Genomic DNA, 13,224 nt, shown 5'->3' with positions numbered 1-13,224 from the left:
AGCAATTCTTATGGAGTCTGCAGTTGCCTGGGCCATTTGAACCAGGGATRTTAATACAGCCTGGAGCATAGAAGGTCACCTGGCTTCCTTCCCAGTCTTGGCTACCCACTTAATGTCCATACAATACACAGTACTGCTGTTCCACAAGTTACTTTGGATTTTACTTTTTGTTAATCTAAAGACATTACTTTAGTCTATATTCCATTTAAGAGAAAAAGAGTTGTAAGAGAATTCAGAAAGCTTCCATCTACTGATGGACTAAATGTGATTTGCAAATCACTTTGGACTTGCAGCTCCCCGTTGACAATAGCTGTGTGCAATTGTCCGARTCATCTGGGTGCACCCTGCAATTACAGAAGAATCCAGGCAGCCTTTAATTTCGGGCATTCTTGCCTTTCATCCCTGTTAACTGGACCTGACCACATTTCCCATTCACCCATATTTCCAGTAGATTGCCCAGATGTTTCATATCTTTGCTGGAGCATTTCAGATGAACTCGATTGTTGTGCTTGTTCAGAAGGCTGTGTCATGCTAAAAGGAGCATTCTTCACTCATATTGCTTCCTAGGAAGTGTTTAGAATTTGCCCACTCAGCCTGAAGCTTCCTTTGAATAGAACCTCTTTGGCTGCACCCTGTTAACATGGCCCCAGGCAATTAGGATATAATAAATCAAATTAGATCTGCAGTTTGGTGCAGCACTTGGTGAAGATGGGTGGGTTTAGGTCCTTTTTGGAAGTTGCCTTTCAAGGTACCTTGATCCATTTTGCATTAGAAGGGTCAGAGTTCAGATGTGCAGAGCTGTGGCTCCTGTTCAGATGTGTTTAAATATATCCACAGAAAACCACAGAGCTGTTCAAGAGRTGTTGTGGGAGTCTGGGTAGTGATGACCTGGGGGACAGCAGGAAGCTGAGCTACTTGACGGAGAGCTGCTAGTGAAAGCAAGACAATTCTTCTTTTATTTATTCAGTATATTTATTTTAAAGTACTTGTGTTTATAGTCTGCATGGGCTGAACATCCATAATCAGCCAGTCTGCCATTCCCAGTGTGCCATTCCATACCAGTGACCTGGGAGAGGAGGGAGGGGATGTTGGATGCTGAGGGAAGGGTGGGAAGAATGATGCTCAGGTTGTATTTATTGCARGCTTTCTTCCACAGAGTTCCAGGCTAGCTTCAGGCTGATTCACATCTGTAATTGATAATTTTGGGTCTCAGGGAGAAAATTAWGACTCAGAGAGCCATTGCTGTGGGCACAGTAACATGTGCATAGTGGRAATATCTCATAGCAGGATTTTAACGTACTCAGACTCTAATGAAGAGCACATGATGTCATTGTTGCTTTTTGCTTGGAGTCAAAGATCGAGTGAAATGTAATGGGGTGGTGTTTTATCCTCAGACAAACGAAGAATTGTTTTTGGTGAGAACAGATCACACAGATTACCCTGGCTRTCTTTACCAGGGCTCTCTGAGGGCTCTGTTATCTGCAGGCAAAGGTTCCGTTCCGGGGGTGGGGGCTAAGGTTAATCACTCCCAGGTGCTCTGTGTCTTTTAGGCTTGACCTGACACTAATATCYGAGATTGTACATTTGCTTTCAAAATAATAGTGTCTGGATATTTCTTCTTAAAATTTTACTGTAATGATCATAGAAACAAACCACACTGGGTACTTTGGTACTTTGATAGCTGTGCTCCCTGATGTGCTTCCAGWTCCCAGTCTCTTAACAGTCCCAGTGCATGGAGAGGAGTTCACCTGAAGAGAATGAACTGACAGTTGACAATGAATGACTCTCATTCAACTGAGAGTTTTCACTGACAGGTGACACTTCAGGAGTGCTGGGGGTACCAATATCCACAGGCTGTACTGTGCCATGCAATGGCAAACGTTCCCCTCCTTTCTGGTGAATGCTGCAACTCAGTTTGATCTGATCTGCTCCATTTTCACATTTCTTCCTGCACTAATTCTSATGGTGCATCTTCCTCCTTCCATCCTTTCTCGGTGTCTCATGAGAAGCCATGTGCAGCTTTTGAGAGCTCAGGGTGGGGATTCTGCCATGAGAACACTGGGACACAGAAATCACCCTCCTGCAGTTTGKAATTGTGCATTAACAACCAGCATGGATACAAATAGCTCCCATATATTCAGGGACTGCATGTTGAGGAATAGGGAGAGAGGTGTGGCAGCAGACTGAGACGGGTTCCCCTGCCAAAATAATCAAGAGAAGGGAATAGTTTCCGAGGTGTTCATTCCCTAAATTGTTTTCCTTTTTTTTTTTTTTCAAAAATGGCTTCAGGGGAGCCAGAGATCTTCCGAGAAATCAGAGTTGTCTCTATTTTGACTTAATTCCTCTTGGTGTGGTGGAGTGGGGAGGTATTACAAATAAAGCTGCAGTGTAGCAAAACACAGATCACTTTTCATTTACCATGTCCTTGTATCCCAAATTGAAAAGTGTCTAACACAGAAGCCAAGACAAAGTGCCAGAGAGAGGGGTTTATACTGTATATGAAATAGAAATGCGTTTGTTTAGAAAAAAAAAAAAATAAACCAACCAAAATTCATTGGTGCTTGTTAGAGGTAAAAATGGAACTAAATGGGCTTGAGTATGCTTAGGTATTTTTTATTGTATTGTGATTGGAACAGTTGAGCYGAACCTTTGAATGTTCATTTTGAGTTTGCATTTAGGACAAAAATTCAGATTTTAGTTCATTTTGGCTGTTGATTGTGGCAAACCACTTTGCAGCAGATTTCATCTGTGGTTCAAATTTGGTCAGCAGAATCCTGTCCTTGAACTTTTGCTTGTTTGTAAGACTTAGATCCAAAAGTTCCTGAGGATGACTGGCTGGACAATGCTGTTGGGGAGGTGAGGGTATTTGGACCTCATTCTGATTGTTGTGGACATTAACACTTCTTATCTCTAGATACTGTTAGTTGGGAAGAGGAGAAGAGTTTTAGGTGTAGTTAAAACTACAAAGGTAAGTAAAATTATCAAACTGATGTTGTGATAGTGAAATACTGTGTGCAGGAGCAGTTCTGTATCTCACATGTCTCATAAGAACATCACAAAAATGAAGATAGATATAATGTTCCCACACAAACAAGCCTTGCCTTTTTGTCTGGTCCTGTTGCTTAACTAAAGTTCTGTTTGTTCCTGTTTCCATGGCCTTTGGCAGAGGGGAGGAACAATCTCCATTTTCCATTTCTATCCTACAGTTTAAAATGAGAATATTGGCATTTGATGATAGGCTATTTGCTGATAAAACATATTGGCCTCAGTAAAAACACTTCAGTAACTTGGCAGTCAGTCCTTTCCCACTAACTGCAGATTGATAAAGGAACTTGTTTGTCTGAAACTTCAAGAAAGCAGAATAATCGGGCTTCAGCCAATTCCATACACACAAAGTTGGACTTCCATGGTGCAACGTTATGGAATAGGCAATGCCAAGGCAGCTTTCAAAGTAATTTTCTTTTCCTTCTGGTGGTGTTCAGGCAGTGCCTCATTTTTGTGTTATCTCCACTGACAGATGTTAATAGAGCTCAGTACGATGTGGTGGCTGATGCAGTGTGAGGATGTCAGCTGCTGTCTGAGCCCATTAGAGCTGCAGATTTATTACAGAGTATTTTAACCTGAAATACTCTGTRCTGCTTCAGTTTGAGTCATGTTTGGTTATGGACATTTATTACTAATTTGAAATCTTGTCTTGACTGGACAAAGTCCAGGTTGGACAACTAATCAGCGAGGCATCAGGAGCAAAGCACATGCTGAAATGATTCCTGTCTGGGTTTTAGTGTGTCTGCATCAKCTGTTGTATGAGAGGTGCAGTAAAAGCCTTACCTCTGGAGGAGTCTTGAAAGRAACCAGGAAATAGCTAAATAAAGAAATGAAAGGGTAGGGAGGGTGAAGTGAAGCTGAGCACACAGGAAGATGYGGCTGTTGAGGTTTGGAGGTGACTGCACACCTGCTGTAGCGTGGGAGATGGTGCAGCTTTATCRTGTCCTGGAGCCTCCCTGCTCCAGCAGCCGGGGCTCTTCTGAGCTCTGTCAGTTCCTTGTTTTGTTTTTAGCTGCTTTTTGTGAATTACAGCTGATACTACAGCAGTAAAACTTGACCATGAGAATTCCTTAGTGTGCTGGTATGGCCAGTGAGTGCAAACAGGAGAATTGCAAAGGTCACCTCGTTCACAGGAGCAGAATTGGGCGAAGAACCTGTTTTAGGCACAGCTTTYCCCCATGAGAACATCCTTGGGAAGAGCACTGAGTGCACCCTGTACCCCCAGAAATCTTTGTGTTTTAAAGGAGTYCTCTGCAGATGGGCTGACTTTAAAATACCATTTTCTGTTTCTGTAGTGGCTGTAACCCACATGTTGAACACATAGCTCTGCACCTCAGCTGTCACAAGCAGMGAAGCTGGGCTTGCTCTGTGCACTGAGTGCAGCCTTTCTTTGTCATGTAGCACTGCTGAGGGATGGTTCATGTTTTCTTTTACAGAATATTGATATTGCCAACTTCAGCAGCAGCTGGAGTGACGGATTCATGTTTTCTCTTACAGAATATTGATATTACCAACTTCAGCAGCAGCTGGAGTGACGGGCTGGCTTTCTGCGCTCTCCTGCACACCTATTTGCCTGCACATATTCCTTACCAGGAGCTCAACAGCCAGGACAAAGTAAGTTGTGTTTTACCTGCTCCTACACCATTTGCAAAATTCACAGAATGGGTGAAAAGGGAAAGGAAACCAACAGTGAACTGCCAGAGAAATGTAGGGACTGCTGGGTGGAAAGTCAGTAACAAGTCAGCTGAATCCAGTGAGTACTGCAAATAAACAAAACAGCAATATCTATTAAAATAAGAATTATATTGTATACTTTATTAGTTAACAACCCTGCAGAAAGCTTTCACTTATAGTTAGGACAGATCTTCAGTGGGTTTTTTCCCACTTGTAACCAGTTTCACAAGAGTCTGTCAAAACCAGAGCGTGTCACTCAGGCAGAAGTAGATGAGCTGTTCAAAGACAACTTGTGAGTGTGCCTTACTATGACTAAACCAAAAAAAGAGTCTGTGTGCAAGTATAGAATCTAATGGTTTAGTGTCCAAATACACCTGCTCATTTAAACTTACTGATTATCCAGATGCAAGGAAAGGTTCAGGAATAGTGCTKTGATGTTAATCGTTTTGGACTTCTGTTTCTACAGAAGAGAAATCTGCTGCTGGCATTTCAAGCTGCTGAAAGTGTGGGCATCAAACCCAGTCTGGTGAGTAACCTTTTAGCAGGGGAACATTTGCTGCACRCACCATTCCAACACCTTTCTTGTTGCCTTGTGGCCAGTCAGTGACCTTGCAYTCAAAAGTGTTACATGGTGCTGGGAAGGCTGCATCACCACCAGGGAGTTCATGGTGTTAGAACTTTCAGAAAGAATTTGTGAAATCCCAGAATTAGTATAATTTTTAGGAACTTTTGAAGGTCATCCAGTATTGAAATGAGGGTGTGGATTGTGTACTTCTCTTGGATGTCAGCTCCAGATTGTTCAAAGTTTTATAGGTGGACTTGCCTGTTAGACCATTTTGTTTCCCTTTAGTTTAGTGCTTTAAGGAGCAGAAAGATAATTTGTTTGTTAAGCTGTTCAAAATTTTCCAAAATTAACTATATGGYATGAGAGAGATGAGTTTAATATGAAGGGAACACTGTTCTGGGGTTCATGAGCTAAATACAGAAGCAAAGAAGCATCAGCTTAAATGAAATTATATGGAGAACTGATCGTTGATTACAGTTGGAGGAAACCTTTTAGATGGTAGAATGAAGTAACAAATTTCAGAATTGCTTGGCCAGTGGATCATTCCAATGGCCCTTCAAGCAGGTGGCTTTAGGAGGCTCTGGGGTGGAAGCAGAGGGGTTCAGTGGGCTCAGCTGGCTTGCCTGAGCGTGGTGCTGTGTCCCCTGCAGGAGCTCAGCGAGATGATGTACACGGACCGGCCGGACTGGCAGAGTGTGATGCAGTACGTGGCCCAGATTTACAAGTACTTTGAGACCTGAGGTGTGGAGCAAGAGGTGGACAGAAGTGGGGAAGAGAACAAAGAATGCTACAGATGCACTCGATCACTTTAAAAACCTGCTTGCTCCTCTTCCACAACCAACCTAAGCTCTTAGTGTGAAAGGAAACTCTTCCGTAGTTTTGATTCCATCTGGGACYGCAACCAAATAAATCCCTGTTGTCCATCTTTGCAAACCAAATCTATTGGTAAGTTTACTCCCCTGTGGAAATTGCAAAGTGTTTTCAAGCACACATGGGATATTTCTGAAGAGGATCCCTTGGGCTAACAGTCTTTGCCTCGACAAGAGACCTGCTACGCAGTGAAGTTATGAGTCAATGTGGACTATGCTGGCACTCAAGGGAGGCTGGGAGATTAAAATTAATACAAAAGCTCACAAAAATGCTCTTCTTGCCAAAACATGCTTAACTCATCCCAACTACATGTTGTTTTCTTGCCTCTGTATATTTTATAAAACAGCTTGACAGATGCACTTAAGTTGTAGAACCTTAACYTGAGTTACTCTCCCACATCTCACCCAATAACTGCACTAATTTACTCATAGCACAACCAGCACAATGGTAACAGGATCATTTGTAACTCAGAAACCACCCTCTGTTCATCACCAGTTYGTGAAATAACTCTGCAAGATCCTGTTAGGTGCTGGGACTTCATTTCAGCTCAAACAGAAGTAATCTCTTTGAGGAAAAATAGGTTTATTACTGCAACTTCATTACTTGATTACTCCGGGAAGCCGGAGCTCTGTTTYCCGGCTGACTGTGCAGGCACAGTTATCACAGGAACTTTGCAAATGCAATTTAATAGCTTTAGTCTGGAAGGTGCCAGTAATCAGGTGAGCAATACAGTGTCATCTCAGTAGCTCATGTTTTTTGTGGATTGAGTAGAGTAACTTCTTTMTTCTGTGTCTGGTCAGCACAGCTGTCATTGCTGCCTCGAGGCAGGAATCCAGAGACAGCCTGTGCCCTATGCCATGAAATACACTCTACAGGGCACTGGTACATGCTTGGAAATGATGTTATCCTGTAAAGGAGCGTGGTCATATATCAGTACCAGTGGAAGTTGCAACTTCACTCCACAAATTACCGACAACGTAACTGGAACCCATCTCCGTGTCACGGAAATCAGGCGCCAGAGAGTAGCTCCCCACCTCAGTAATACTGTTAGGAAAACGTCTGAAAGATRCTGTTAAATGTCCATTATTCTGTTTCTCTTCTTTCACCTGATGAAGTTAATGTTTGTGTTTGTCTCCAAGGATGGCAGGATCCAACAGGCTGCTGAATTTGTTCTGGGAGAGCTTGTAAAGGCTGCCTGGCTGCTTTAGGGTGTGCTGGTAGAAGGTTGATCTTTAGTTACTGTGTTTAACCCTGATGCTTTGTGGACATTAGTCCTAGGGAGCTAGGGACTCTCTTACAAAAAACACTAGTGCTCATTGCTCCTACCTCCTGGAAAAAGGCTCATGAAATGKAAACAAGATTTTACAGAATAACATTGATTTCAGGCTTTCAAGGGCTTTGCCTGTGGCTGATCTCAGMCTCTGGCTTCCCTACAGTGCTTTGTTGTTTGATTTTACTTTACTTTGTAATGCTATTTAAATAATAAACAGTGTATTTCAGACTTTGGTTTTCTTACAGCAAAATGCAGGATTCAGGAATAGATGGCAGMGCCCAGGGCCAGGGAATGCATTGAACAAGAAGGAGGACACACTGGAGGAAGGCASTGTGTGCCTGTTCCATGGGAGGAGAAAATCATCACTTGCTCTTGGTTTTAGTCTGAAATTTATTTTAATCCATTGCCTCTGGGAGAGTCCAGTTCCAGTCTTTGGAGAGGCTGTGTGATAAAAATGGACAGTGGAGTGCACTGACAGTGCCCCTGCACGCTGGGTGTCATCCTATGCTGTGAGAAAGCAGCTGTGAGTGCCTTGCAGGGGAGTCCTTTCTGGATGGAATTCACTCTCTAGGATTTCTCAGCACACTCTGCTGTCCACAGAGAACCCAGGATGAGTTGCTCTCCATGTTTTCAAATACAGGATAAGACTGAAAACTACTGAGCAGAGTTCCTTGAGGAATCTTGCCTTGCAGAGCTCCATTGCCTCGTGGCTGCAGCAGCTCTTTTCCCTGGAGGTGTCCCTGGGCAGGGATCCCAATTCTCTCCAAAGGGTTCAAAGCTGTAGTGAAGTCAGCACAGAAAATTCCATTTTCCTCAGTGGGCTTTGGATGGGGCACTTGCAGGGRTGAGAAAAATTGTTTCAACTCCCAGTGTCTGATAAACATCTCAGAGTAAGTGATGTAAAAAGARAGGAAATCTTTACCCTGTGGTCAGGGGAAGTGTGCCCTGGCTGGGTGTTGTCTCCTGTGTCAGCATCCTGCTCCAAGGGCTCTTCTGACACTGCTCTGTCTCTCCAAGGCTCACTTTGCCCTTACAGACCGTTCTGTGGGATCCAACAGTTGAGTTGTTTTCCCAAATGATTTGTGCAAAGCAGTGTTTCTGTCATCTCTTTGCAGCCTGCATTCACGTGCCGCCAGTAGCATAGATCAAACACTAATTCTGCCCATTCTATTGCTATATTGTTACATGTTTTTACTTAGTTAGAACAGAGCTATAGTAGGGAAGAAGATACTCAGTTTTACCTTTTCTTCAATGTTACTGTTCAGTCCTCAAACCTGCAAAACATCTCATTTTGAAAAGCTGATACTTTTGAGAGATGGTTTTCCAGATTCTTTTTTTTTTTTWWAATTAAGGATATTGTTTATTTGTTCATTTAACTGTTACATTGTTGTGGGGTTTTTTCTTCCTTTTAAACCTTGCACAARGTTTTCACAAGTTGCTGTTGTTTTTTCACTCTGCCTTAAAACTTCAATATGAATTTAAGCTTGTCCTACACAAGATGCTGCAGACTGGCAGCATCTCTGGTTTTCAGAGACTCTACAGGCCCTTGTAAGACCTCTCAAACTGGAGYTGCAAAGTTAAAGTTCAAGCTGCCTTTAAGGGTAGGGAGTTGAATTAAGCAAGAGGGTATGTGGATAGTCTTTATRGAAGTTCTGAGAATTCTCTGAAAATGTCCTGGATGTGATGATAATGCCATGGATGGTTTTGAGCAGCACAGATGCTGTTGGAGCAGTAGGTTTGCYTAAACTGCCTAAATCCTCTCTGACTTTGCCTCTTAGGAGTAATGGATCTTCTCCTGGTGCAAGCAGACAAATCTCTTGGCACTGTCATGCTCTCTGAATTATCACTCACAGGCACCACCTGCCCCTGCCTCTGGGTGAATCTGGGGAGTCTGGGGACTGCAGGGAACCAAGCAGCTGATTTGGGATGAGCATGTGAGAATAGTGGTCAGGAAGGGGACATTCCATGGAGGGATGTGGCAGTGTGGGATTGTTGTACTGGAGCTCAGAGAGCAAAGGAGGTTCCAGTGCGGGAGGTGCCATCTGGCTCCTGGAATTTTGKGTGAGACAGAGAAGGTACAAATTGTTTCATGGCTTGGGAAGGTAACAGAGGTGTGAGGAGTGGGCCCAGAGTCAGCCCTGTGAGAAGGTTTTCTAGAAGGGCTGGGGAGCTTCAGAAAGATCCTGGTGAGACTGAGGGAAAACCCAGTGGTGAGAGGGACAGGGGACAGGTGCTGCCAAGGGGGCATTGGACACTGTCTGGTTGAGGGACATTGCTCCTAGAAGAGCAGCCTGGAGGGATCTCAGAAGATAAGGAGGGGACACAGCACAGAGTTTGCTGCCTTTGCCAGTGGCAGTTGTGGCAGTGCAAAGGGAACAAGRACTTCCAGGTTCTTCCTGCACTGCAGCAAGGCAGCCGTGCTAAACAGAGGGATTTGGGGCTTAGGCAGGATCCTTTGGAGCCTTGGCAGTTTTCTTTTTGTGATTTTGAAGTTGGTTTTGACAGGTTTTCTCTCTTGTTTTGTACGTGCAACCAGTCCTGTGCAAGTTTTCTGTCCAAACCGAGGGCAYGCAGGCAGCATGATTGGTTCTTCTCAGTTTGATTCCTGACCCAGAACTTCTCAAAAATCCACCTTTTTGCTTCCCTGACTTYCCCCTTTCCTTGGCAATGGCCACACAAGCCTGGGCTTGTTGGTTTGTTCCTCCCTCCCTCATCCTGCTGTGCTGGAGGTCCCGGCAGGAAGGATCTGACTGGGCCGGCTCTTGGCAAAGCTGAGCCTTGTGCATCTGATCACAGGCAGGGTCTGTATGGGATGAGATTATGCATTTTCCTGTCAGAAGAGGGCTTTTGCCTAAAAAGACTCAGGGCACAGAGCATTAAGACATTTTTTTTAACCCAGCAATAAGTTCTACTATKCTCAGCTGTGTTGGTTTGTACCAACTCCAGTGCCATTGACGCTCGCTCACCGACRCGGTGCAGAACCAGCTTCTCACTGAACTGCAAGTAACTCTTTTTTCTCAACTGATGGTCTCTCCATTTTTGACTTGCACGTGTGCCAAGTCCCACTGGGCAGTGCTGGACACAATTTTTATTGACTGTTGGTCCAGGCTTGAGTTTGTCATATGGGATGATCACCTCTGACAGTTTTAGCTTTCCCTGTTGGGTACAGATGTTACATCGTAACCTAATTTATACAAAGAGCACATTAGAATGTACATAACTAAGCATTGCAGATTTGGACATGCTAATATTTAAATATTAACATTATTAAAATGTATGATGCAAAAATCTGTGTAATATTTCTAATAAATCTTTTTCTGTTTCTGAGGTTTGCTGTAATGTTTCAATTATCTCCGTACAATACAAAATCCAAAAATCCTGGAAGTATTCAAGGCAAATTTGGACCCTGAGCAATCTGATSTAGTGGAAGGTGAGAKGAGTTACAGCTGCTGGAGTTCAGAGCACCTGGAAGGCARTGACAGGAGATTGCAGAGGGTGAGCAGTGTGTGCGCAGTGCCCAGACATCCCCTGGAGTCTGCTCCTGCCACATCCCCTCTACCMACAGAGCTTTCAAAGGGCTGAGATCACATTCCAGAACACTTCCACAGAGGCTGCTTTTGTCTGAGGAAGGTGGTGGCAGTGCCAGAACAATCAAACAGCTGAGTCAGCAAAGAATACAAGATGGTAAAAGAAATGGGCATTTAAAGCTCTTCAAGCCTCTCAGGTGTGTTTGTGTCTAGCTGGGGAGGTGAAACCCTATGGGGAAAATTTGTCCTTTACATAACCCAAACGATTTTGCCTTTCCACACCCAAGTATTGTGTTTAAGCCCTGGATTTTTTAGGGCTGGGCATTAAAAGATGCTCTCTGTCTCTGCTGACTCTTTGCAGAATACACTCCTGATGTTTTGATTCATTTGTGGGGAAATCTGGATTTTCTGTGGAGATTGCCARTGAGTGATATCCACAGATATGTTTGGTTCAGCAAGAGACTGAAAATGAAAGTTGAGGCCAAAATTTTCCCGGGATGATTTGTGGGTGGTTGTAGGTGGGGTGAGCTGACAAGATCCAGGTCTGCTTTGTGGCTCAGTGTGCTTTTAGTGCCAAGTGACTCCTGATGCTTGGAGAATGTGGATTGGCGTGGAAAGAAGAATTCTCTTCCCAACTGGTGAAAGATGGAAGCCAGAATAGATGGAAGAGAAGCATAAGCAATGTGAGTATAATGGAGTGTTCCAGATGGGCTGCAAAAGTCAGAAGCAGATGGCTGAAGCCTCACAGAATTGTTCAGAATTTGATACCGGAACAGARCAGGACCCTGGAGTAAATGTCACCCAGGAGAGTCAGATGATGATGGGGCRGTCACTGGTTTTATTGAGCATAACAGGAAGAAAATGAAGCTGTAAAATGCCAACGTGAGTAAACATTGTTCACCTATCCAGAATGTGAACTGCTGTCCTCTCTTAAGTACACAGCAATGACCTAGGCTTCATCCTTCCTCCTCCAGGCAAGAGTTTAAGCTGGTTAAAGAGAAAGTCTTAATCTTAACAAGATTAAGAGAATTAACATGGGGGCAAATGCCTTTCTTAAGCTGCTCCACACAGACAGCTGCACACCTTCTGTGCAAAGCTCCCTGTTACCACTTCTCTTGGCTTAAAAAAGGGAATTTATAGCAGTTCAAACACTTGTTCCACCTTGATGTGCTGTAACTTTTGCCTCCTCAGTCAGCTCATCCTTTCTCTCACAGGAAGCCACTCCCAGGCTCTAATCATGGAGACAAAGGAACTCCCCAGGTGAGCGATTYATCAGGACATTCCCAACATTCCCCCAACAGGATCAAACTCCTGGGAAGTGAGACTGCTGCCACGATTCTGCTTGGGTTTTTTTCAGTTAAAAAACATCTGTTATTTTCCCTTGCCCAAATTTAAACTAGAGCCAGGGCAGGTCTACTGAAAACCGTGAGTCAAAGTGTTCAATCCAGGCAACCTAAATGTGTCTGAMTAAAAATAATTTATTGAAAATAATCTCTGCACAGCTCAGCCCTGGAGACCAATTGCACCGCCTGGAGAGCCCTTCTGGGAAGGGAAAGTTCTGTCTGAGGCTTGCAGAGGGGTTAATAATATTAATAATAAAGGAGAAATAATAAATAATATGCCATGGGATTAGTGCAGGCCAGTTCTTTCCTTCAGCTCTGGCATTGCTTTCACAGGGATAAGCTCAGAGGGTTTCTGATCAAGTCCTGCAAGGATGGAAACCACATTAACCAAGTTCTTGGGCTTTAACAGCACCAGGTTTACTTTTGCCAGTGGTTGTGGAGCCTGGACAAAACAAAAACATCATCTCTGTAGTGGAGGAATCCAACAGGGGTTGTGTTGGATTGGGGTTTAGACAGGTTTTGAGTGTAAATTCAGCATTTGCTGGCAGCTACCTGTGGACAGGAAGACTGGACCTGCCTCTGCATTTGCTCATTTGAATTTTTGTGTGTGTTCTGCAGTTTCCCTTCACSACAGCTAAGCTGCTCTTTAACCCCTGGTTGACCTCCCTGACCTTGCCTGTGAAAAGGGCCTGATTTTGGGGGATCAAGTGTGCATTTCAGAGCTCTGTCTGGGACCTAGAACACCACTGGTTTCTGTCTGAGTCCTCTGACAACCCCAGATAATCTCAGTGATAGTAATAACAGATATTTATAAATCATGAGCTCATCTTGCACAGAGAAAGCAGGCTGATGGATTTGAATTAAATCTTGCTTTTCTCTAGTTTCTGAGCATAATTCCATATTCAGAGCATTYGTGTTGCACCAGTT

At 43.8% G+C, this 13,224-nt stretch overlaps 1 protein-coding gene across 2 annotated transcripts in view; it reads left to right on the top strand.

The window, feature by feature from the left end:
• SPECC1 (sperm antigen with calponin homology and coiled-coil domains 1) overlaps positions 1 to 8,192 on the top strand; it is a 63,863-nt gene extending 55,671 nt beyond the window's left edge. For both annotated transcript variants that reach the window (XM_057371964.1, XM_057371966.1), the window contains 3 exons: positions 4,543 to 4,659; positions 5,186 to 5,245; positions 5,935 to 8,192. In XM_057371964.1, coding sequence (XP_057227947.1) covers positions 4,543 to 4,659; positions 5,186 to 5,245; positions 5,935 to 6,024 — 267 coding nt within the window. In that variant the 3' untranslated portion in view covers positions 6,025 to 8,192. The remainder of the gene's footprint in view (positions 1 to 4,542; positions 4,660 to 5,185; positions 5,246 to 5,934) is intronic.
• Positions 8,193 to 13,224: the final 5,032 nt, after the last annotated feature.

This window comes from Malurus melanocephalus, unplaced genomic scaffold (assembly GCF_030028575.1).
Source record: "Malurus melanocephalus ecotype Western Australia unplaced genomic scaffold, MMel_1.1 scaffold_162, whole genome shotgun sequence".
Taxonomy (NCBI): Eukaryota; Metazoa; Chordata; class Aves; order Passeriformes; family Maluridae; genus Malurus; species Malurus melanocephalus.
The sequence above is the reverse complement of the archived record's forward strand: the minus strand, read 5'-3'. Positions and strand labels throughout refer to the sequence as shown.